Here is a 24,233-nt window from a genome sequence, read left to right as displayed (position 1 = left end):
CCGTTCAGCACACCAGACACAAGAACCGTTGAGTTTCAAGACAATGGGTCTGGGAGCTAGATAAGCCAATGTTAAAAAACAATCCCGGATGTCCGCTCTACCCTTTACTGATCATGCGCACGGAATGGACGTGTTGTTATCGTGGTGATCTACCCACAACGCCTCGCGTTTCCTCCAAAGAAACTTCATAAGAGATTACACGTCATAAGCGAATTTTAAGGCTGGTGGGTTTGAGTGAACAAACTGTCAGACTGGTCCAAGCTCAAGGGCGGATCCAGGGGGGCCAAAGGGGGCCATGCCCCCCCCCCCAAAAAAAAAAACGAAACCAATTTTTTTTTTTTTATGTGACATCGCAATAAAGGCAGGCAATGAGTACACCACCATCTTTTCCTCAAAAAAACATTGGTTAAAGTGGTCAGAAATTGCCTCAGATCGCACCACAGAGCATCTAGAATCCAAAAAATTTGCCGTAATTTTGTTGACCCACTGTTTTGGGGGACCAAAAATTTTTTGGGCCCCCCAAAAAATTGTGTTCTGGATCCGCCCTTGTCCAAGCTAATAACCTAATGAGTATAACACAGCACCAATTAGAGGCAGAATACTGCTTAGAGACACTGGAGACTAAAGAATAAGTCCACGGTGGGCCTGGTGACTAACTTCAGGACAAAGCACAACAGTCCAACTTATCCCCTTGAAGGCCTACAAAGGTATGCGAAAACTCTACATTGCATTAATTTCGTTATATGAGTTCTCACTACAGCTAAAGAACTTCACGAGATATTACACACGGTACCCTGACCAAATGAAAGTATTTTCACGACCTTAAGCCTAGGCGCTCCGTCGGCGAGCAAAACTTTAAGGAGAGTGTGATAGTTACACTTCGCTGGTTAACACGCAGTGTATGAATAATACATTACACCAGCCACCATGGATTAAGAGAGCGCCCAAACGGACCTCAATAATATATAATCATTTTTATCTTGTCCACACTGCAATCCCTAAGAATTCAAAAATTCGGAAATTTTGTTCTTTTTTCATGAAAATACCTTCACACTTAAAAAAGTCTACTTGTTCACTTTGATCCTACAATCCCGGCCAAAACTCGCTGGGCCCGCCCCCGCCCCCGGCCAATGTTGTCTCTCATTGCGCGTTCTGTGCTCAAGCGCGAGGTGACAACATTGACCGGGGGAGCGGGGGACCTCATTGTGTGGACGTGTCCCACCCATTTTAGCCGGGATTGTAGTCCCATAATGTCGAGGAAATATCCTCGCCGACATTCTCTTATAAAACATCAGGTATTTCGCATTCAATATTGCTCCCATAAAAGACTGTAGAATTTGGATCAAATCTAAAATAGTTCGGGACAATTTACAAAAGGGCTAAATTCTATAACTAAAAAAAAGGAAGATATACGTCAAGGTGCCATCGAATTGATATTTGAATGTTTTCGAAACAAAGTTTATACGCGAATTATATTCTTTTCATTAGTCAGAAAAAAATTGCACCTGAGGAATTTTACTGAAAATGTTAATATAATTCAGATAGGTGGATAATTTCATACGTTAAATATATTTTCTAAGGGAACATAATGTACACCCCTCCCCATTTTCTACTGCATATTGTCATGTTTAGCGCTAGAGCAATGCAAACTGACTAACTGGCCCGTTCACTGAGAGTCAGACCCCTATTTGTTTTATACAGTGGTAGACTTTTCTATTGCTGACTGGTGCCCGCCTTCGACGTTATGATAGCGGTAAAACATATAAAACGGCGTGTACACCAGCTTCCCAAAGACATATTCATTGTCGTGTTCATCGCGTATCTCTCGTTGCCCGCCAATGGCCGCCTCGTACGTAGGAGGAGGACCTGGAAAAAGGTAAAGTGGTGGAATGAAAGTTGACTTCTTCGAACGGATCGGGAATGCGATTTTTCTTTTGTGGACCGAAATTGCCATTACATTGTGGGCCAGATTTCAGCCATCAATCACACGTCGTGCAGAGCGTTTCTAAGAATACCTGGCTGGAATGCCTTAGCAAAAGGACTTTATTACCCTTTTACAAATAAATCCTCCGGGGCCACGAATTAAAAAACTAAATACAAGTAGGTTGTATTTTTCCCATCAGACCACGTGCTTCTAAACTTTACAACAACCAATCATAATTGGCGGACGTCATTACACAATGCTGCTATAAAGGCCATTTTTCCCCCAGCAAAATGAGGGCGATGTTACGACGCCATTTTGAAGGAAACAAACAGACATGAATCCCATGTTATTGATGTTGGTTTATACATTGCATAATATTTAAAAAAAAAAAAAAAAAAAAAAAAATTACTATGTAAGAATCTAAGAGTACATTTTGGATGGATCAAAGGTTCTAAATTGCTTCAATAAACGCATTTCCATTGTAGCCTATCAAGATCGAAAATGGTGTCGTATACAGCGCCCTCCTACGCCCTGGAAATGTCTGATTTTTGGCACATGGCAAACGATATACTAATCGTGAATAATTTACATCAAATACTTCTTTTTTTCATACCTGAGGAAGAACCTGGCTGGTTGGCGGACAGACTTCCATAGCAGTGGCCGGCTAATGGTATCGTGCCAACCACAATCTCCAGCATTAAATCCACGTCAAATGGTGTGCTAGCAACATCGGCGGTGAACTGAAAACAGACAGTAACACATCCAATAGACTGTGTGCGTGAGTCGTGTTTAAATATACTTACATGTATATTAGTTTTAGACTCGCGTTTCGTATACGTAGTCCATATCGTAGAGTAGAACTAGTTCGATTTCTGCAACAGTGTAATGAAAACACAGTTGTGTTGCAAAATTTTAAGTACATGCAATATTGCCCATCAGGCCGGCGTTTATCTCCGGTTTTTGTGGCATAAAACAACTGAGAACATTTCTATTCCCCTGTGGATGGGATGCCAGTCCATCGCAGGTACTCCCCAGCTAAAGTTGGTACCCATTTCAATATGCCCCTGCATGGGTGGAGATCGAGAGGCAAGGGGGGGGGTCAATGGCTATCAGCTTGTCGAACCCTTGACCCTCTGATCATGTAGTTCGGTCATGTCGTTCGTTCGTTCGTTCGTTCTTTGCCGAAAATGTAAATTCTTCAGAAATGTAAATTTCTTCAGATAATACATATTTTTCAGAGCTATGTTCCTACTGTGTTATGGCTGTACCATTATCAAGGTGCTGAATCGATGTGTGCATCCTTTAACAAAGCCATACAATACAACGCACCCAACGTGGGCCTGTTTTTGCATTCCACAGGGGCCACAACACAATCCAGTATTTATCCAATTGTCAGAAATGTTTGTATTGTATAAAACATCTGGTAGGAACAAAAGAACAGTCGCCCAAACAGTAACATGCTCATACAATTATCATTGTAGTTCTGTTATTATAGTGCCGTGAATTAAAGTTGGATCGCAGAGCGAGTATTACCTTAACATAATACCGTATGTCAATGAAGTTGCAGCCTTCCAGATTACATGGTGGCAGCGGTGGGATGATCATGGGTTTTCTGTCCCAGTGTGCGGAGGCGTAGGCCCCGCAGGCCTCAGACACTACGCTGGTGACAACATGAGAGGTTGTCCGGTAACTGGGCGAGCCCACGCCATCTCGCCTTGCATAGTAATTGACAGACTGCAAAAGAATTGAATGAATCGAGAGATACATCAATTTGGGGTTTATTTTATTTACAACGTAAGGGCCAACAAATCTTTGCCAACCCTTGGTAGGCGCTTTTTGCCAAACACGGGTTGGCAAACTATGGAAAGCCAACGTCGCAAAAATATAAAGATAGCTATTCATGTTTCCGAATATAACTCCCTGCATTTTTGCTAGGATGCAACCTCAATCCTGCAAAATCCTCCAATTGCCTCCATGTAAAAATTGCTTACTTACAGCCTCAATCCCCCAAAATCCTCCGTTATTTCTTAAATGTGGCCCTTGGAGGGATGACCACTGCCTCAATCCTGCAAAATCCTCCAGAAATCACTGTCAATATGTTGAGGCAGAGCCAGTGACATCATGGAACAGTGCGGAGGATTTCAATTATAATGTACGCCTAAATGTACGCACGGTTGAACATAAACAACACAAGGTCCGGCCTACGACCTTGACAAGCACAGTACATCCTCCAAAATCAACCACACATTTTTTCCCATATAGCCTCAAAACTGAAAAGACAAAATAACCAACAAACTCTACCAAAGGCCTAATACAACTGTCTTCTTCTTACATATTGTTTGTGTTAATATGCAAATGGCAAATCAGTTGCCAACCACGTCTTAAATGGATGCCCTTGTGGCAGCCCATAGGGTTGCAGACCAGTAAATAAACTTCCATAGACCCCAATGGTAAATGCTCCCACTTCAGAAATTCGGGAAAAATACTCACAACTCTCCAAGGTGTTCGAGACAAACATCAAATTAAAGCTTATTTCATCATCTTCATTTTCTTTTCAATTTTTGGGGGGTCGACTGATGACTTTTAGGAGAAATTTCCATCCGAAGATGATCACCCCTGAAAATAGTCCTGAAGCCCATCGCCATTTTGAAAAACGATGCCTACACTCCATTGCAAAATAGAGCGCTTTAAGGGCCCCAATTTCATCCAAATTGAACGGACCTACAAGCTCACAGTCCTGTGCACGGCTTCTATCCAATTTTTTTACAAACCCTCAAGTTCATGGCCCACAGCATGCTCATATACTGAAGATTTTGAGGCCATGCAAATCGTGATTTGGCCGGCGTAGGCAATTTCGGACCGATTTACTGGTCTGCAACCTATAAAGAAGCGAGGTTTTGAAAAAAATTCCCCAGACCACTTGTACGGCACGAGCAAGGATGGCTGACTCATATTTCAACAAAAAATTGCGAGAAAAAAAATCTCTGACTGCGATTTCTGGCCTGAAAACAAGCCCCCTGTTTGCGACTGCCTTGCTGTAGGGCGCCCCCAACGGGGAGTTAATTGAGTTTTTGCTCCTTTCAACCCCAAATTACACCCCCCCCCCTTGTTCGCTCGAAATTGCTGTGATCGGACGACGGTCCATCGGCCCCATTCAGATTTGGGCGCATTTGTTGCGGAACCGCCATTGGTGACCCCTTTTGAAACGCTGCCCCCCCCCCAGGTCCCGCCCCCTGAAAAAACAACTGTCATGGAATGTAAGGCGCGGGCGCACACATTTGACAACAAACGATGGAAGGCGCCATTTTGAAATTATATATAGGTTGCAGACCAGTAAATAAACTTCCATAGACCCCAATGGTAAATGCCCCCACTTCAAAATTCGGGGAAAATACTCACAACTCTCCAAGGTAATCGAGACACACACCAAATTAAAGTTTATTTCAAAATCTTTCATTTTCTTTTCAATTTTGGGGGGTCAACTGATGACTTTTAGGAGAAATTTCCATCTGAAGATGATTACCCCTGAATACAGTCCTGAAGCCCATCGCCATTTTGAAAAACGATGGCTACACTCCATTGCAAAATAGAGCGCTTTAAGGGCCCCAATTTTATTCAAATTGAACGGAACTACAAGCTCACAGTCCTGTGCACGGCTTCCACCCATATTTTTTACAAACCCTCAAGTTCATGGCCCACAGCATGCTCATATACTGAAGATTTTGAGGCCATGCAAATCGTGATTTGGCCGGCGTAGGCAATTTCGGATCGATTTACTGGTCTGCCACCTATAAAGAAGCGAGGTTTTGAAAAATTCCCCCAAACCACTTGTACAACAAAAAATTGCGAGAAAAAAAAATCTCTGACTGCAATTTCTGGCCTAAAAACAAGCCCTCTGTTTGCGGCTGCCTTGCTGTAGGGCGCCCCCAACGGGAGTTAATTGAGTTTTTGCTCCTTTCAACCCCAAATTACACCCCCCCCCCCCCCTGTTCGCTCCAAATTGCTGTGATCGGACGACGGTCCATCGGCCCCATTCAGATTTTGGGCGCATTTGTTGCGGAACCGCCATTGGTGACCCCTTTTGAAACGCTGCCCCCCCCCCCCCAGGTCCCGCCCCCTAAAAAAACACTGTCGTGGAATGTAAAGCGCAGGCGCACACATTTGACATCAAACGATGGAAGGCGCCATTTTGAAATTATAGGTTGCAGACCAGTAAATAAACTTCCATAGACCCCAATGGTAAATGCTCCCACTTCAAAATTCGGGAAAAATACTCACAACTCTCCAAGGTGTTCGAGACACACCAAATTAAAGCTTATTTCATCATCTTTCATTTTCTTTTCAATTTTTGGGGGGTCAACTGATGACTTTTAGGAGAAATTTCCATCCGAAGATGATCACCTCTGAAAATAGTCCTGAAGCCCATCACCATTTTGAAAAACGATGCCTACACTCCATTGCAAAACAGAGCGCTTTAAGGGCCCCAATTTCATTCAAATTGAACGGAACTACAAGCTCACAGTCCTTTGCACGGCTTCCACCCATATTTTTTACAAACCCTCAAGTTCATGGCCCACAGCATGCTCGAATACTGAAGATTTTGAGGCCATGCAAATCGTGATTTGGCCGGCGTAGGCAATTTCGGACCGATTTACTGGTCTGCAACTATAGACCTTATTCATGAGGAAGCCATTTTTGATTTAGTTTCATGAATGTATTTTTTAAATTGTAAACTGTTGAATGGGATGGTGCCAGACTATTTATGCATTCCAAGCCTCACTTTCATTTGTGTAGCTTGTAAACATTATGGTATGTTTAAAACATTAGGGTATGTTTAATCACAAATTTTAAAATTATTCATCACAGCAGACTGGTATTAATAAACTTTATTTCATTGCTTTCATATCTGTTCGCAAGTTCCAAAAATGAAGAGTTTACCTCGCTTTCAATTTAATATGGCCGACTCGTGCATAAATCCTATACAAATGGCGCTGAACGTGTACAAACGAAAGTAATAGGTCTAGGGTATAAAAAGACAGCGATGACACCGTAGCCAAGACCTCATTGAAATATTCTTTTTCGTCTGCCAGTCGTTTTGGAAAAAAAAGATGTTTTCTTCGAAACTTCCAGCACATTATCGTCGAAAGCAAGTCTCAATCTAAAACGTAATTGCTTGGCCTACCTCCTCGACACAAACGCCCCCACACACACCTGTTTGAGTTAAATGCCAAGTGAAGATGTGTATCCCGTTTACGTTAATAATACCGCTCGAATATACTAAGATCAGTTTTACATTCAGACAGCCCCTAGACCCAAACCGCAAGTGTTGTGTGTTGAAGGATGCGGCCACCGCTGAATCGAATAGCAATTTGTGGATTGACGAATCCAATAATGTTTGTTTTGGTTATATAGCCGAGTACTAAAAAAGTAGTTTCTCGTCCGGCCTTTTAGAAACAATGAAAGAGGCGGGCATTTTGTCCCCTTTTATCCCCAAAATGAAGGGTTTCCACAATATGGCGGATGGACTCTTCAATTTTCTCGACTATATTTTGCTGACACAGAATTGTGTCCAAAGGAGACATAACCCTTTCTACATATTGCAATTTTGTTAAAAACAAATAAAATGACAATTATATTGACAAAATAATATTTTGCAAAATATACTGCAAATGTATGAATTTTAAAAAGAAAAGAAAAAAATAAATAGCCAACTACATATTCCTATTTAAAAGTAAGGATAGGACAAGTGCACATACACTCAAATTATTCTGTATTAGAGAGTTCTGATCGAGAGCCATGGAATTGGGGAATTGAAGAGATATGGCACTGCACCTCTGGCCTGGACTTGGGGCTTCCACTTCCGAGCATTTTGGATGCAATTGGCCGGGTCCGAAAGTGGCGCTATTTAGCCATATTGTGGAGGGATCCTTTTTCAACATGACTACTTTTCCAGTTTGGGAAACATCATCGGCTGTAGGGTTGGTCTTCTTTCGGTGATAATTTCTCGAAAAGTCGATGGTCCACCCATCAAAAAATGAAAAGAAAATGAAAGGCGACGTTTTGATCATCATTTTTCTGTACAGCCCGAACACCTGTGAGAGTTTTGAGTATTTTTAAAAAGAATTTTGAAGTATAGGAAATTATCACTGGTGTGCACCCCAGTATAAAATGTTTAATGTATAACAATTATTCATGAGCTCGGAAGACGGATGTTTGGCCTATTTACTTCGTTGCACCCATAAGGCCCATAGATTGTTTGCATTGCAGCAATGTTTTTAAACGGGCAAGCAAGCAGTAGACCTAGTATACGGTGCATTTACTGTTACTTTCTTGTTGAATTATAAATTAAAAAAAAAACCCTCATTTTGTTGGAGAGGCTGTTTGATTCTTGCGGTAAAAGTGGAAGCGCTTTTACCTGAATTAGTTCGGCTTCAAGCGAGTGGACGCTTCGATTGCTCCTGTTTTCCAACGTCGCAGAAATGTAGACGGTTTCGCCGGGGAGATAGGCGCGTTTGTCGGTACTTGCACTGACGGAGATTGGTCCAGTTGCACAACACAGGCAACATACAGTCTTTTCGTCTTCATTATATATCGGTGCCTTTAAAAGATCAATATTACAATAGTTCATCGTAGTACATTGACTTGATAAGAATTGGTTATAGTAAGGGAATAAATAATATGTGCTTGGCCGGTTTTAAACAATATTAAGTCCTTTGTTGGCTGGGGGAATGGACGCTGATTATACCCCGAGCCGAAGGCGAGGGATATTTGGCAACCTGGCCCCATCCAGTCCTAAACGGACTTGTTTAATACCGGCCTAGCACATATTTATTCCCATTCATAAATACATTTTCGGTCAAAAAGTCAAAACAAGACTCAAAAGGTACACTATTGGCAACGATTCTGTGCAACAATTTTATTTCGTGTTATTTAGAAACACCTCTCTCCCAAAAAGTCGTATAGCAACTCTTTATATGGAGATTGGCGCGCATGTGGTGCATGCAGCTGAGAAGTCACAAAAAGAGAGGAAATTCAAATAACTCCACGACTTTGTACAGTTGCTGTATTTTTCTATTTTCAATGACACACATAGGGAAGTAAAAAAAAAAAAAAAAAAAAAAAAAAAAGAGGTCGAAAACTTGCATGCCTGGAATTTAGGACTATGAAGTATGGACGCATAGGTAGTATTGCGCATGCCTATTAAGTGAGGACTGTGAACTTCAGGCAATAGAAGGGCAAAAAATACCAGATTTCATAGCAGTCCATTTCATGTGATATACTGGGAAAGGTGTTTAAGACCAGCCAGCCGGTGTTTAATCAACCTTTCAAGACCGGCCACGTGACGGGCTCAACCAATAGGAATTAACTGTCTTAGGTATTCATTAATGGTGTATATCATCATGTTTGATAAAATTTAATGTTATGTACATGTAACAAAAATGTATTACACATTTTGATCTTGTTTGATTTCTTTGTTGCATCTGATACATTCAGTCTTTCTGAGCAATTCACATTCACAGATAGTTTGGAGATTTTCGGATCGTAACAGTATTTAATAAGAATTTTAACTAACGTAATAATTTGGAAGGCAGTTCAAACCATTAAGGAAAAGAGCAATTGCCACCCAATTACAATACCAAAAACGAAACTGCCTAAAAATTTGAATAAATAGCATTAATTACTGACAAACCTGCAGAAAATGCACACATTAAGATTGTTCCATCTAATTGATTACAAAGAATTGTTGCGAGAAATTAAAATGCCCATAAAACGTTCCCTTTCAAACTTGTGCCCTCTTGAAAAAAAAAATCAGAAAGTCCTTTGACATGATGGAAAGGCCTGACAGCATATTCTTTCAACAGAGAGGCTTTTCTTGTCCTTAACTTTGTTTATAAAACGTAAGCTCCATTATTTTCCACACAATCAACTTACTACATTGAAAATTAAATATAGTTTGGCCCAATGTAAATAAAATATAGTATAGTAACTGGGTTTTTTTCTCCGAAATTATCTGGATGCATTCAAGGGCGGAACCAGAACACAATAGTGTATCCAAAAATACGTCGTGGGGTTCGGGGCCCGCTCAAGGGCCCCGACAAATTTTTGGGATTCTCGATGGTCTGTGGTGCGATCTGAGGCAATTTCCGACCACTTTAACCAAATTTTGTTGAGAAAAAGAGGCTGGTGTACGCACTGCCTGCCTTTATTGCAACGTCACTTAAAAATAAATAAATAAATTACGTTCGGGTTTTTTTTTTTTGGGGGGGGGGCAAATTCTTGTTTACTTTATATAATTATAAGCCTTACCAGAGGGTTCTGTACTTTGTTCAGGTCATAAGGTATTCCGGAGATCGTGAAAGCTCTCTTGGTCACGTGATCGAACGTCCAGGGTCGGTCGATGACAGCGCGCGTGAAGAACCGCACGTATCCCAGGGTTCCCTCGAACGAACATGGCAGCGGCCTGTTGGGTAGCTTGAACTTGAAGGGGAGACAATGCGTGCCGGCTGGTAACTCCAACCGATGGTCGTCATTATCTGTTCTGTCTGAGAAAATAAAATTGGGAATTTAAAATGGGCCTCGCGCACGAGTCGGCCATATTGAATTGAAAGCGAGGTAAACTCTTCATTTTTGGAAGAACTTGCGAAGAGAAAAGAAAGCAAGTAAATTACTAATTAATTCAAGTCTGCTTCAAATGAAGAATTTAAAATTTGTAATTAAAATGACAGTAAAACAAGGCTGCATAATTTAGTCTGGTGCCATCCCATTCAACAGTTAACAATTTATGAAATGCATTCAAGGAACTCGACAAAAATGGCTAAATGGCTAACTCGTGCACTAGGCCCATATAAAAGTATTTTATGAAATTGACAATTTTTCAGCGGATGAGGACGCAATTCTGTGAATATTTTTGACAGCTTAGGATTTTGAGATCATATTATACAGCTGATAAAATCTGCATAAGTCAAACAGAAGATAAAAATAAAAGTGCGCACTTGCCGAAGCTGCAGCAGTCTAAAAGTTTAAACCTATAATTCTCTGATTCACTCATAAACTTTAAGCATAAAGGGTGGCTTGGAAACATAAACCCGCTTAAAATTAGGCATAGTCCTCAATTTGGCGGGAACAAAAAAGCCAAATTAAAAATAGGAATTATCAAAATTACGGCATCACAAGTTACAAACAGCCAGAACACACCGTGGATACTGAATTTAAAAACAAATCTACAAGACGGCTGCTCAATACAAGTTGTATATAATTAGATAATAATTATGACCACAATAGGGCGACACTTCCATAGACATGTGCACAAAATTTACCCTAGCCCTTACCCTAGCCCTAACCCTATCCCCCATCCCTTAACACTAGCCCCTAGCCCTAACCCTTGTCAAAATGGGTCAAAATGGCGGTTTTCATAATAGGGCGACACATTATGTGTTGCCCTAATAAGGTATGTCGCCCTATTAGAGCACATTTAATAACAAACCGTCGCCCTATTAGACCTGTTAGTAATTATAACACCACAAATTTACGAACAGTGAAGTCAGGCAATTAAAGAAGCAAGTCTCTAAGAAAAACCCCTCCCCTTCTTTTTGTGTACCTTTCCCCATGATTGTGATGTACTGGTCGAAGTAATCTTCCCCTGCCACATACAGGACGGTGACTTTTGATTTGCCTCTGGACTCGATCTCAGTCCACGTCACGACGGCTCGGCCTTTCCAGTGCATGTATATCCCTGCAGGACGTCAACAAGAAATTATTATTATTATTATTTTTATCATTTATCATTTCTGGTAATGAAACCAAGGATTCCTCAAAAGCGCCCTAGGCACTGTAGCTCGCAAGCCCGAAGAAACCTGTGGAGAGGAGACAGTGAGAAGAAGTTACAGTTTTAGAGGTGGGAAGAAAAGCCCAGAAGAATATTCTGGGGAAAACCTACAGAATCAGGCAGGGATTGAAAACCTAATCCCGTCATATTGTCCCAGGCGGGATTCGAACCCGGGTCACATGCGGTGGAAGCGAGGAAAGTCACGCTACGCCAACCTGACTCCCCTATTTATATTTATTTTAGGATTACTTTATTTCCACCTTTTAGAATATTAGAGGGCAGAAACGGGGGGGGGGGGGGGAGGAGGGGCGCCTTCTGCCATTAAAAGGCCCCCCTTATTTTTCGAAACTACAACGGCCGCCAGTTGTAAATTGTAATTTAGACCTAGTTCCCTAAGAGTTTGGTTAAGGATCCGCCGTTGACTGCTGTGAACAATAACACTATCAACATTTTTTTCATATGCTAAGGTTTTTCGAAATAAAGTGATTTACGGGTGGGGTTGGATGGGTGGACGCCCTTCAATTGGACTACTTGAAAAAAGTCCTTCCCCCGGACTTTAACGCTTACGTTTTGCTGGAGTGACGTAGCTTAATATTAAAGACCATTATCATGTTGCGGCCATCTTGATTTTTTCCCCCATTCAAATCAACGTAACCAAAGCGAAGGTGGAAGGAAAGACTGAGCCTGGTTCCTTTTTGCACAAAAACATTATCATTCAGAAGTATACAGGGAACATGACTGAAATGGTGGCAGCATGAAAAAGGTCTATAGCTTCGTGGTCTGGAGCGTGGAATTAAAAATCTGTGGGTAATTGTGAAGGTATGGGCTTCGAGTCCAACATGATAGGTCGCCATGCGTGTGTCCTTACGCAAGACACTTAGTCCCTATAAAACTGGTTCTCCATATATACCCAGGAGTAAATGGTAGTCTATGGAATAGCCGCGTATGATATTCGCGCAGATTCGGCGATTAATTGTGAAAAACAAGACTGACCTCCAGATAAAAACATATAGCGGCCAAATTGACTAACCAACAGCTTAGTCCACATTTCTGATCGAACTGACGTCACAACTTCTAAAGTCGACTCCGATTGGCTGGTGCGCGGAATCGCATACAATTTGCATGCTCGGATATATCAGGCGTTCGTGGTGTGGCTCTGCACGTCAATGTCTCATCCTAAGACTAAATAAAATGGTTGCCGTTGAGGAAAGTTTACTGTGACTGAGGTTAGCTTCTTTGCGCCACAATGGCAGTCGAGCTGTAATCCATAGGGAGCTCAGATGGTTTCTGGAATATTTTATGGGCCCATTGAGCAGGGTAATAATGAGTAGCGCCTTCAGCAGCATTATTTATTTATATCTGTTACAATGTTGGTTTATATTGCAAAATTCCTTTCACTTCTCAATGCCGTTCGTCTCTGTACGTGTCGACCGCGACGCCCTTATCCCCCCGACCTTGAAAATAATGGACTTGAACATCTGGGGCCAATTTCATAGAGCTGCTTAAGCACAAAACTTGCTTAAGCACAAAAACGTCTTGCTTAATAAAATCAGGTTACCGGCCAAAACTCCATGCGATTGTTATGCTAAGTAAACAACAGCTAAATACCAGTCACAAGCAATGTACATCACATGGAGTTTTGGCCGGTAACCTAATATTACTAAGCAATGTTTTTTTCGTGCTTAAGCAAATTTTCTGCTTAAGCAGCTCTATGAAATTGGGCCCTGAGCCCATTGGGCTATTCGCAACCGTCATTTCTACAGTGTAAGTCAAAACGAAAGCGACGGGAATTACTTATGTTTCCCCTTAAAATACATTAAATTTGATACACCAATGAGGCACGTATTCAACGAGCGTGTTCTCCCACTCATCTGCTACAATACTGAAATTGATCCTTGATATCACAACTTATGCACGTTTTACTAATAGAACCAATTTTGACATTTAATTTGAGTCATGGCTGAAACACTACTATTTTTTTTACTGTCAGTTTTTGTAATTTGTATATATGAGGAATAAATTATGTCTTTTTCCTGAAATGAGTATTCTCTTTTGCGAGTTTTCGTTCATTGTATTTAAAGGGCATTCCTCAATGCGTACCGGTAAATGATCAGCGGTTGGCACCTGAATCTTATGATTTTTCTGTTAAAATAGAAACAACTTGTGAATTAGGCCGACGTGAAACCTTCACACTTTTGGTTAAAACCATGTACTTTATTCCTATGTTATTCTTACTAAATGGAGCGAGCCACAGATCATTTAACCTTAACCCTGCTGAATCCAACAGGACCCAAGTATATCATATACCCGCTGGAGCCTGTTGGATTGAGCAGTAAACCCCTGGTGTAAACATTCCCGATTGCAAAATGTTGGATTCAGCAGGCAACTGAACCGCATTATAACGCCCAGTTGGACTCCGTTGGATCCAGCAGACAACTGAAAATAAGGCACAGTGGATTGAACAGGAAACTTCGGTTGGACTCTGTTAGATTTAGCAGGGTAGTCCTGAAGAACTACCAGGGGGAATATTTTTTCTAATTTGGTCACTTTCGTTGTGACTCACACCGTATACAACTTCATGATTATACAGCAAGATGGTATATGATGTACAGCACAGAATACAGCTCCGCGTTCAACAGTCACGCCACATAATGTTTTTTTAATCTTCTGTTTGTACCACAACTCTTTGGCCCAACGAAAAAAAACCAATTATCGAACCTCCGGTTGGAAAATCACGATCATAGAATGTCAAACACGCATGCATATCATTATTCTTTCGGTCCATCTCGATTCAACAATAAAATGTAGCCAGTATACATACAGGTCAAATCAATGTTCAATCTAGTGTTTATTGTTTCTAAATTCCACTGCTAGCTGCGCCATGATAAAAGACATGATAGTGCACATCTGCAATGCCTACAAAAGCTATGTGGCAAAGCCAATGTAGCAGTATGTATAGTCTGTGAAAATGTTGCTGAAACAAATTACTTTTCCAAAATGTATCTCAAAAAAGAGAACATTTTCATAAATACAATGCTCATTTACTTCTAGGTGTGTTGTTTTATAGGGCATTCGATTATTTGTATCTTCCGATGTTTAACACATTATATCGTAGCCGAGCTATACTTGTACATGTACATTATACATAACATATATACCATGCATGCTGCATACTCAAGATGCCTGAATGAAAGGGACATGTCTACTTTCGTTTTAGGGAAGTCGCTACACGAAGAGTAGTTGCGTTTCTTATTTTCATTTCAAGCAAATATTGAGTATTATTTTGTTACTGATCTTTTTATTTTATGTCTTGGATGGAAAAGACATGTCAATTAATGACATTTATGTGTATTCTTCAACCATTTCTTTATATTGATGTCGATACTGATTTTCGAAAATACCATGTACTAAATGAGATAAAATTATGGAACTGAAAGGTCTTTTCGACTTTTCGACAACGGTCGTTTCTACTTGTGTGTGCGTCACCTGGAGACAATTACTTTTAGATATAATTTTTACAAAATTTACTCGGTAATTCCAAAGGCAATTTAGAGCGAAAATAATGTAATTTTAGATCGAAATACTTTTAAAAAAAAATCACTTCAGTGGAAACTCGAAGTGAAAACTCGATCAATTCGACGGAATAGAATAATGAATTGAATAATTGCAACTCGAAATCAGTTTTTCCACAGTTTCAGTCGGATCATAGTAAATTTTCACTCGAATCGAGTAAAGTTTATTTGAGGACTGTATAAGGCAATTACTATCAATTACACCACAAAAGTTACAAGCTTGCGATGCGGATCACGAGCTAGACGTTGACCATTTTAGCTCGGATACATTTGAAGTAAACCTTATATCAAACTCCAACGTGAAGCTTAAAAGCTTCGCAATTAATGGACCGCTATTATTATCAGTGTTGTTGCGAGTAAACGCTTTCCGTGTCACCCATAAGATGTGATGATATCATTAAAAGGTATCAGGCTGGAATGTGTACGGGGATCACCGCGTAATGCAAGATGCACTTTTGGCGTGTGTCTTCTCACTCTCGAGCAATTAAAGCCGTGACAAGTGTTGTTTTTGCCGAGGCATCATCATCCATGGCATTCCATTTGCCGTTCATAAACTAGAGATAAAACAAAATGGCATACCGACGTTAATCGCCGTTACGATACAGATCGAGATTATCGGTCACTTTTTACCCAAATAAAAAAAACCTGCTGGGATGTTTCAGTTGCCGGTGTACTTTCGGATGCTTTTTTTAATGCAGTCGAATTATAGCTGAGATGTTCAGAACAGATGTAGAACTTTTGAAAGGAATTATGGAGGATTGTTGTTCTTGTAAAAATGTCATGTACAAAGAGAAAGTGACCTGGATTCATGTTTTTTCTTCTTCAAAAGCAGTCAAATTTAATACACCAATGAAGAACAAGTATGTTCTCCTACTCACCTAAAAAACCTTACCTACTTACCTGAAATTGATCCATTCTATCAGAAGTTATGCATGTTTTACTAAATTGACCAATTTTTATAGCTGTCCTTGGAATGTCATAGGAAGCTATTAAGCTGAGTGGGAATTACAGATTACACACGGGCATTCAAATACAAATGAGATATTAATCATTTGAGCCAAGACTGAAACTTTGTTATTCTTGTCATATTTTGTGTTTTGAATATAAGGAACAAGACGGTCAACTCTTGTTTTTTGAAATACTGGTGGTGAGTGTTGTCTGCTTTCCTTTGCAAGTTCTTGTTTATTCATGGAGGTGGCAAAACGTCCATGTTTCATTGTGTAATTTATGGGTATTCATCAGTTTGTAGAACGGTAAATGATCAGTGTTGGACAGCTGAATATTGTGATCGTTTTTAGTAAAATCGACATAACTTGGGAATAGAGTATGCAAATTACGCGTAATGTTCAGAGTTACACTATTGTCAATAACATGTACGTTATAGGGCCTATGTTGTTTTTATGTAAAGGAGCGAGCCACATATTTTTTTAAGTATTATTTTTTTTATAATTCGGTCACTCACTTTTTGACTCACCCTGTGCATTTAGAAGTTGATATCGATTCCATGACAGGACTATATATCGTGGTACCAAAAAGATAACCAAGAGCTGTTTGCAGTATACGTTTCCACGATTTGTTTGCATTTCATTTCGCTTGTACGTCAATCGGTAATCTTTCGGAGCGTGTCAATATTGACATTAAAATTGTCTAAACGTGCTAATAAGAAGCTATTCAACCAATTTCACTATAGGCTCTGATTGCTGAAATAAGGAATTAAATTTTGTCTACTTTGTTTTAGTTACAGATTCGTCATGCAAGACTTTTAATGTCGTGGTGAAATTTCGTATGAAAAAACATGATGAAAATGCTCTCAAAAATAACTTCTAACGAATTTGTTTTTTTAATGTAATTTCTTCTCTTTCTAGGCCTATGTATTATTTTCTGTTACAAAGCAGTCATGATTTCATATAACTGCAAGTATTTGTTTACTACACTACCAATCTATGTCCTGCAGTCAAATCCAGTCTGCCTCAATATTTTCGAGCCGACTACGTGCATAATTTGACCATAAATTAAAAAACAGACGACGTCGTAAAATTTCAATTTAGACTGAATAACGACCATGCATATCCGTCTCGCACGCCGCATTCAATGGCTTATTTCAGCGCCGTTGACATTTCAACCTTGGACTATTTGCCTCGCTCGGATCGTTAAATAGCACAAATTGCTTTGACGTATTAGTCCGTATGTCCGTGGATACAAAACAAATGCAGGCTTTGTCTAGAATGTAAATATATACTCCGCTACACTTTATGTGTGCCGTGCAGAAATTGATGCTGCATAATTAAGAGTGTAGACACTGTACAGGGTGAGTAAAACAAAAAAGTAAACCCAAATATCAGGACCATTTTTTCTATGAAGATCTGCATGTATCACTTTTAAAATCTTGGATATGAAAGCCCAATTAATATGTTTTCTTGTAGTGCAAAGACTCATTCAAACCACTCGTGTACTTTTCAAGTTACGGAATTGTTAACACAAACACCGTTTTAAACTTCTGTCCACGGAACACAAAATAGGTAAGTGTTCTTCAGCAAAACGAGAAAAAAATTAACATAGGGATGTGTGTGAATTGTTTTCGTTTTGCTGAAAACAAAACACTTACCTTTTTGTGTTTAAGACTGATTCCGAAACTTGAAAAGTACGTGATTTGAATGATTCTTGTACTAAAAGAAAGCTTATTAATTGGGCTTTCATATCCAAGATTTCGAAAGTGATATATGCAAAACTTCATTAACTTCAATAATTGGTCCTGCCATTTGGGCTTCCTTATTTCACTCGTCCTGTAGAACGGCTTTATCCCGTGTTGCCCTTTTTAATGGTGTGCTGGCTTTTATACCTCTCTTACACTTTAACATAATTCCACCACAATCTCCACAAAATCCCCCGTCTCTTAGGACGATGGCTTAGGACCACTGAAAATAACTGACGGTGCACTGTGAAATTTGGGCATATGGAATACGAAATCTTTGGTTGTATTGCGCATGTCTAAGTTAAGATAATGAAGACATAGACATGTCATGTGTGACGGTTGGTTAGAATTCATATATAAGGTGAAAGAGACCATATTTTATGAGTCAAAATTTCATATGACAATGACAGGGCATGCGTTTCATAAAAGAACGATTGAGATGGCAACGATTAATTCGACGGATAATTTCTAAATACATGTACATGACTTTCCAAATAAAGAGAGAAATGTTGCAATCAGGGAAGTTGTCATCTGAAATCCTTTCAGCTACACCATTCACGGTATTGCTGCATCGCGAATGCAGTCAATGTGACGCATCGACCAACCCAACTTGGTCATGATTTCCAAGTCAGGTGTAAAGAGGTCTGCAGTCAATATGTCACGACCTTTTCCCGCGGTTTTTTTTTGTATTATTATTATGGCGACCGTGTCGGCACGGTCACTGGAGCATCCAAAGTCGCAGCTAACTTGTCGTTAAATTATATAGTGTATATCGACTTGCTAAAGCGAATACTCCGCCGCTTTATCTTCGTGCATTGCATATTTAAGAGCGTTGATGCTCCTAGGCTCATATAACTCTCTCGTAATCTTGGGGAAGGGGGGATTGTAGGCCTTGGACGTCTGTGACCCGTGAAGGCTTTGGATATTAAGAAGGTATTTAGTTGCTGACAATTAAAAACAAAAGAATTCGGAAATATGACAAGGACGGATCAAATAAATTAGACAAGCTTAGGGCGGACATTAAAACCGTTATGGTAGCCTAAATTTGCTCTCGCCATACATTGTTTTAACACAAATTCGAATTATTTTTCTCTCCTTACGAATGTCAAGTTGAATGTATGATCTAAACGGAAAAAAGGAACCTTTTTGCAGATTGAGCGTCTGCAACCCGTTTCCAGAGGGTCACGTGAAACCCTCTCAAAAAGGCTCGTAAAGTGTGGTTGCTTTTGAACCTCTTACGCAAAACAGATCCGACTGAATTATTTCCGGCAGTGAATTTCCTAAATTCAATATGTGTACAAGTAGTATTATTCCGTGACTGAACGTGTTTTCGTTAGATGACGTGTTGCAGTCAAAAATATCTTTCGGAATAAAGGTCGACAACTAAAACGAAGAGACAAACATCAATCAATGATCAAGCCAAGTCTGGAATTAGGGGCTAATTAATCAGGAGCTACGAAGGGCTTTCAATATCACGGTTTACCCCTCCATGGATGTATTAATTATCTTCATTTGTAGTTCTATACATAATATAGGCCTACTGCAAATAAAATATTAGTCTCTTTATTAATGTGAAGATCTTAACTTGAAAACACACGTGAAAATTTTGCTGGTCATCAATCTTCATATCAATCGCTGGCACCTAATCAAGGTCTGCGAAAACAGCGCGACATGAGTATTATTTTTGTTGTAAATTGACCGTGAAACGCGCCGTGAAGACCCACAAGGGCCTCGGGGTCAGTTGCACGTCAACCCAGGAGCCAGGGCCTCCAGTTTGTTTTAATTTAAAAAGAAGAAGAAGAGGGCTTCAGATGGACGGAAGCTTTTCAAAATATATTTACAAACGCATCACGAAAGGTCATTTCTGAATCTCTTGTACATTGTGCTGGTTGGTCTATGACAACTATTAATCGGTTTTTTTCTTTAGAATTTAGACGGTGTTGACTATAGACGAATATCATAGCTCTGTTAGACTGTTACGGACGAAGTCCAAACATTGTGATGTCCCCGTGCATAACACGGCGAAAAGCTTCCTGTCATAACATCCTGTGACCTAGATTAAATTTAGGGTGTGGTGGGGTGGGGTGCCTTATCAAGCCCCTTCAATTTGCCAGTCTTGTTTGTCTACATTATTATTTCTGTAAAAAACAAGATCAATTCCGTTCTTGGTATATTGTATTTAAAGAAATTGAACTATAGGAAATTGCCACACTTTCAAGAATATTCCTATGGTAAATGTATAACATTTTCATTGAGTTGTGTCTAAGATTCATGTTTACTCCCTTTACAAATTAACATTCAGATTATTCCTTTAATAAAATCCGAGAAATCAAATAATACTATGTCACAACACTGTATATACCGGTGTATAACAAGAAAATTGGACTCAATGAAACACGGACATGACGGACTAATTGCGCATAAATAGGTGACGATAATTATAGGACAAGTGATTAGTATTATAGCATCCATAGATGGGCAATGGACCAGACATTTGTTTGGGGGGGACATCAGAATATAGCATGGTGGGGGGCACATATCGCAAACGCATATCGATTGACATAAGAACAGAAATTGTAAACAGTTAAGCCTTTGGCTAACTGAAAATAAAGTCGAACACCTTTATAACAAGGTCCTTGGGACTTTACAAATTACTTTGTTATTAACAGTGGTGTAAAACTAACGAATACAAACACTTCGGACCTAAAATTTTGCTTGTTATAAACATGACGCTGTATTAACAGTGCTCTTCTTATCAGGGTTCGACAGTTTACAACTGATCAATATTTTGGTGGGGGCACGTGGGGGAACGGAACATTTGGGGGGGGGGGGGCATGTGCCCAAGGCCCCCCGTGGCTACGCCACTGATCTGCTTCTCCAGCAAGTAGTATAAGCCTGCCATCTGATCTGATACCCTATAGCTGGCATATAATTATATAGGCATATAATCAGATAATTATAGGCCTACATATCTCCTTATACCCGGACACACGAGTATAGAATCGCCATAGCATTAGTGCAATATTAATGTGTATGAAATTTGAAAATAGACACCCGTATAATGTTTTATGTCATTCTACCTTCATGGTCATACCCAGACCACAGAGCTGTTCCTTGCTCTATGACCAGACTATTCACTTAATCTTGAGAGGATAAAAATTAAATACCACATACCTCTAAACTGCTTGGTTGCATCCAGTTCCAGCCGCACATGTCCCTGAATGATGTCCCCGCCATTGAACACTTCCCGCTCATTATCGGCAAAGACGATCTGAAATCCGCTGATTTTCCCCATATCACAGCTGCCCAAACGCTCACATTAACAACACAACCGTTCATCCGAAACTCCTTCACTCGAAACTGCCCCCAGCTACCTCCGCAGGCTCCGGTGTGATGGTCTCAAGTCAGTTCTTGCTCTTCGGCAGTTTTCGATGCAGACAGATCGTTACGATTAGTTACCACGACGCTATTATTATTCATATATTTTTCATTTTCATCTTTTCAGCAGATACCATGTTGCGTGGTACGGTTGCTGAACAGTACACAATGTATGCGCCGCGGAGGTCTAGTTCCAATCCATTTAACACAGTGCTTGTCGCAATCCACGCGTACTCTTCGCATTATGCACACACCCTCGCACACACTGCATCTGTCCTCATCACACTACACAGCATTACCGGGTCACGGACAATCCTCAACACACGTATCATCAGTTTGCAACGTGGAGAGATACACACTTAGGCCTATGGGCCTATACATACAGTCAAGTTATTACTATTATCATGGAGCCATTATGGAGCCCTCTGTACGTGATGAGCATATGGTAATTAGACAAGGATGAGCCCAAGGCCGTATATTCACGTCGTTGAGCAGCCATCGGAATCCTGCACTCGATGTGCAAATTCCACAGGAATGCAAATGCGATGCATGAATGTATGCATGGACGTGAGGATATCACATGTCGTTAACTGAAGTACTATTGATCATGATGTGTCCATTAACGTCTCTGATGCATACGCTTAACATGTCGGGGTTGGGCAATCGTTTGCAATTAACGGCAACTATAGATAATACCTACAAAATACCTACCAAACAAGCAAAAACAAACGAAACACACCCCAAAACACCCCAAAACAACAAACAAACAAAACCAAACAAAAACAAACAAACAAACAACCCAATAAACAAAACCAACTTAACATCAACAAACACACAACCTAACTCATTTACAAAAGAAGCAAACAAACAACCCCTACACCCCCAACAAACAAACAAACACCCCCAACACCCCATAACAAACCAACAAACAATCAATAACCTGATTGACAAAAAGATCTGCTGACCACACGAAGCCTACCTTAATGAACTTTGCTCTTTTGGGGCATCTTGTACAATATTCAGAATTTTAAAAAGTGTGTCAAGAGACTTTTTCCCCTTAGTTGCACTGTCGCCGAACTTACCCAAAAATGTATGCCCAATTTAACTTAAGTACGGCACCCCTAGCCTAGCTCTGCGCGTATCTGATTTTGCTGCGACATATGGGCATACGTTTTCAATTGGGCACACTCGGCTTGTATAAGAAATAAGGACTGATTTTTAACAGAGAGAGGAATACATGGATTTTCAATGCAACTAATTGAAACGCTTCCTATGATTTTTTGTTACTTCCATATTTGTGTTGGGTCTATTTCCTGTGGTTCATAGTACAAAAAAAAAACCCATGTGCCTTAAATATATAGTCTGTAGTCGATGTCCCAAAAACAGTACGTAACTTTAACATATTGAAATACGCTTCAATAAGTATGGCCACTGGGTTTTCAGTTTCCCATCCGTCTCATTAAAGACAATCACGAAGCCAGGTAAACTATCGTGTCTCATTTCATTTAAATTACTGGTAATCAAAAAGTGATTGACGAAAACAGAGCATTCGATTTCACAGTGCTCAGTCTTATAGGCCACCTTTCTTCGGCATTATGTTTCCCTTTTCCGATCGCATTGTGCTTTTAAAGAAAATCATTATCGTAAAGGAAAAGCAGGCGCTGAAAATTAAAAGAATGTATATGTTTGTTTGCAGGTACTTGTAAACAAATAAATTGGTTTTGTACAGGATGCATTTTGTGTGCACTGAACACTGTATAGAAGCAATGGCACGACCAACTTTGAACATGTTGCACTCAATGAAATTATACCTGATGTATAGTCACGTAGGCTTACATACACGTGTACGTGTATGGGCAGTCGTAACATTATTCAGTCAACGCCCGTTACATACAGCGCCTGATCGACTGAAAAAAAAAACGCAAAAAAAAACGCAAAAGAAAAAACACTGTGGATTTTTTCCTGAAAACGTCGGTCTTTTTTTTTTTTTAATAATAATTTCCCCAAAGTGCACTCTCATGTATATTTCGCCAATTAGTCTGCGGCTACTTGCGCAATTAAACATGTATGTCATTAAATGTCACAGTGCACTGTGAAAGCGAGAAGGTTAATTAGTCAACATCAACATGCCAATTAAGTTTGACTGGCCTATCATCAGAGCTCGGCTGTACCGCGCGGCGCGGCGCTGACAGGGGTTGCTTCGGGGTTTACTTTGTGGGTACTAATACTACTACTACATGTACTGCATTTTCTTTTTCAGCATTTCATTGGGTAATTTTGTTTTAAAAAAAATTTCTGGGTGTGTGTGATGCTTTTATCTTTTTTCCTCTTTATTTTTTTCCGTTAACGTGGTTTATAATGGATTTTTAAAATCTTATTATAGTTATTTATACGGTACAATTTCTTTTGGTCTCACGTCACTGGTGACAGTTTTTTTACGAACTTTTGTCAAGACCAGGACAACTTTTTTTTTAATACCTTTTTAAATTATTGTCCAAAGATATAAAATCAAAAAAATACAATACTGCACGTAAGAGAAACCTTAGTGAACATTGACTACATCTGAAAGTTGCTCCATAACTCTTGGTCTGGAGACGCGGGACTTTTTGCTGCCCATCTATCCAGCTTTCCAACAAGCATTCCTCCTTTTCAGTTCATTAACCCTCAAGTCGGAGGTGGCTGGTGTTTGCACTGCTTCCGGCCACATTATTATATTGAATTGTTTCATCCTATTTATAAAAAAAACACTGCCTATAAAGACACATCAATTCGCTATGACCGTGTATGCATGATCTCTGGTTTCTGTTAACCCATTTGAAAACATATGTGTTGATAAATCCT

The 24,233-nt window shown here is 40.0% G+C and overlaps 1 protein-coding gene across 1 annotated transcript; it reads right to left on the bottom strand.

Annotated features, from left to right (window-relative positions):
- Positions 1–1,029: 1,029 nt before the first annotated feature.
- On the bottom strand, positions 1,030–21,986 carry LOC119746071 (arrestin domain-containing protein 3-like). Its single transcript, XM_038222853.1, has 7 exons — positions 21,189–21,986; positions 11,523–11,657; positions 10,232–10,467; positions 8,340–8,522; positions 3,458–3,658; positions 2,538–2,664; positions 1,030–1,866 (listed from the first exon to the last, which is right to left on the bottom strand). The coding sequence occupies exons 1-7, from the start codon at positions 21,307–21,309 to the stop codon at positions 1,694–1,696; spliced, it is 1,176 nt and encodes a 391-aa protein (XP_038078781.1). The 5' UTR covers positions 21,310–21,986; the 3' UTR covers positions 1,030–1,693.
- Between the last annotated feature and the right edge of the window lie 2,247 nt (positions 21,987–24,233).

The sequence above is a fragment of the Patiria miniata genome, unplaced genomic scaffold (genome assembly GCF_015706575.1).
Source record: "Patiria miniata isolate m_02_andy unplaced genomic scaffold, ASM1570657v1 HiC_scaffold_7, whole genome shotgun sequence".
Taxonomy (NCBI): Eukaryota; Metazoa; Echinodermata; class Asteroidea; order Valvatida; family Asterinidae; genus Patiria; species Patiria miniata.
The sequence above is the reverse complement of the archived record's forward strand: the minus strand, read 5'-3'. Positions and strand labels throughout refer to the sequence as shown.

Excerpts from the sequence above, each read along its gene's own strand:
- LOC119746071 (XM_038222853.1), bottom strand. The coding sequence starts at position 21,309 with ATGGGGAAAATCAGCGGATTTCAGATCGTCTTTGCCGATAATGAGCGG. Across the intron at positions 8,523-10,231 it reads ACAAAGTACAGAACCCTCTG|GCACCGATATATAATGAAGA; the intron begins GTAAGGCTTATA and ends GATCTTTTAAAG. Across the intron at positions 1,867-2,537 it reads CCAGCCAGGTTCTTCCTCAG|GTCCTCCTCCTACGTACGAG; the intron begins GTATGAAAAAAA and ends ACCTTTTTCCAG.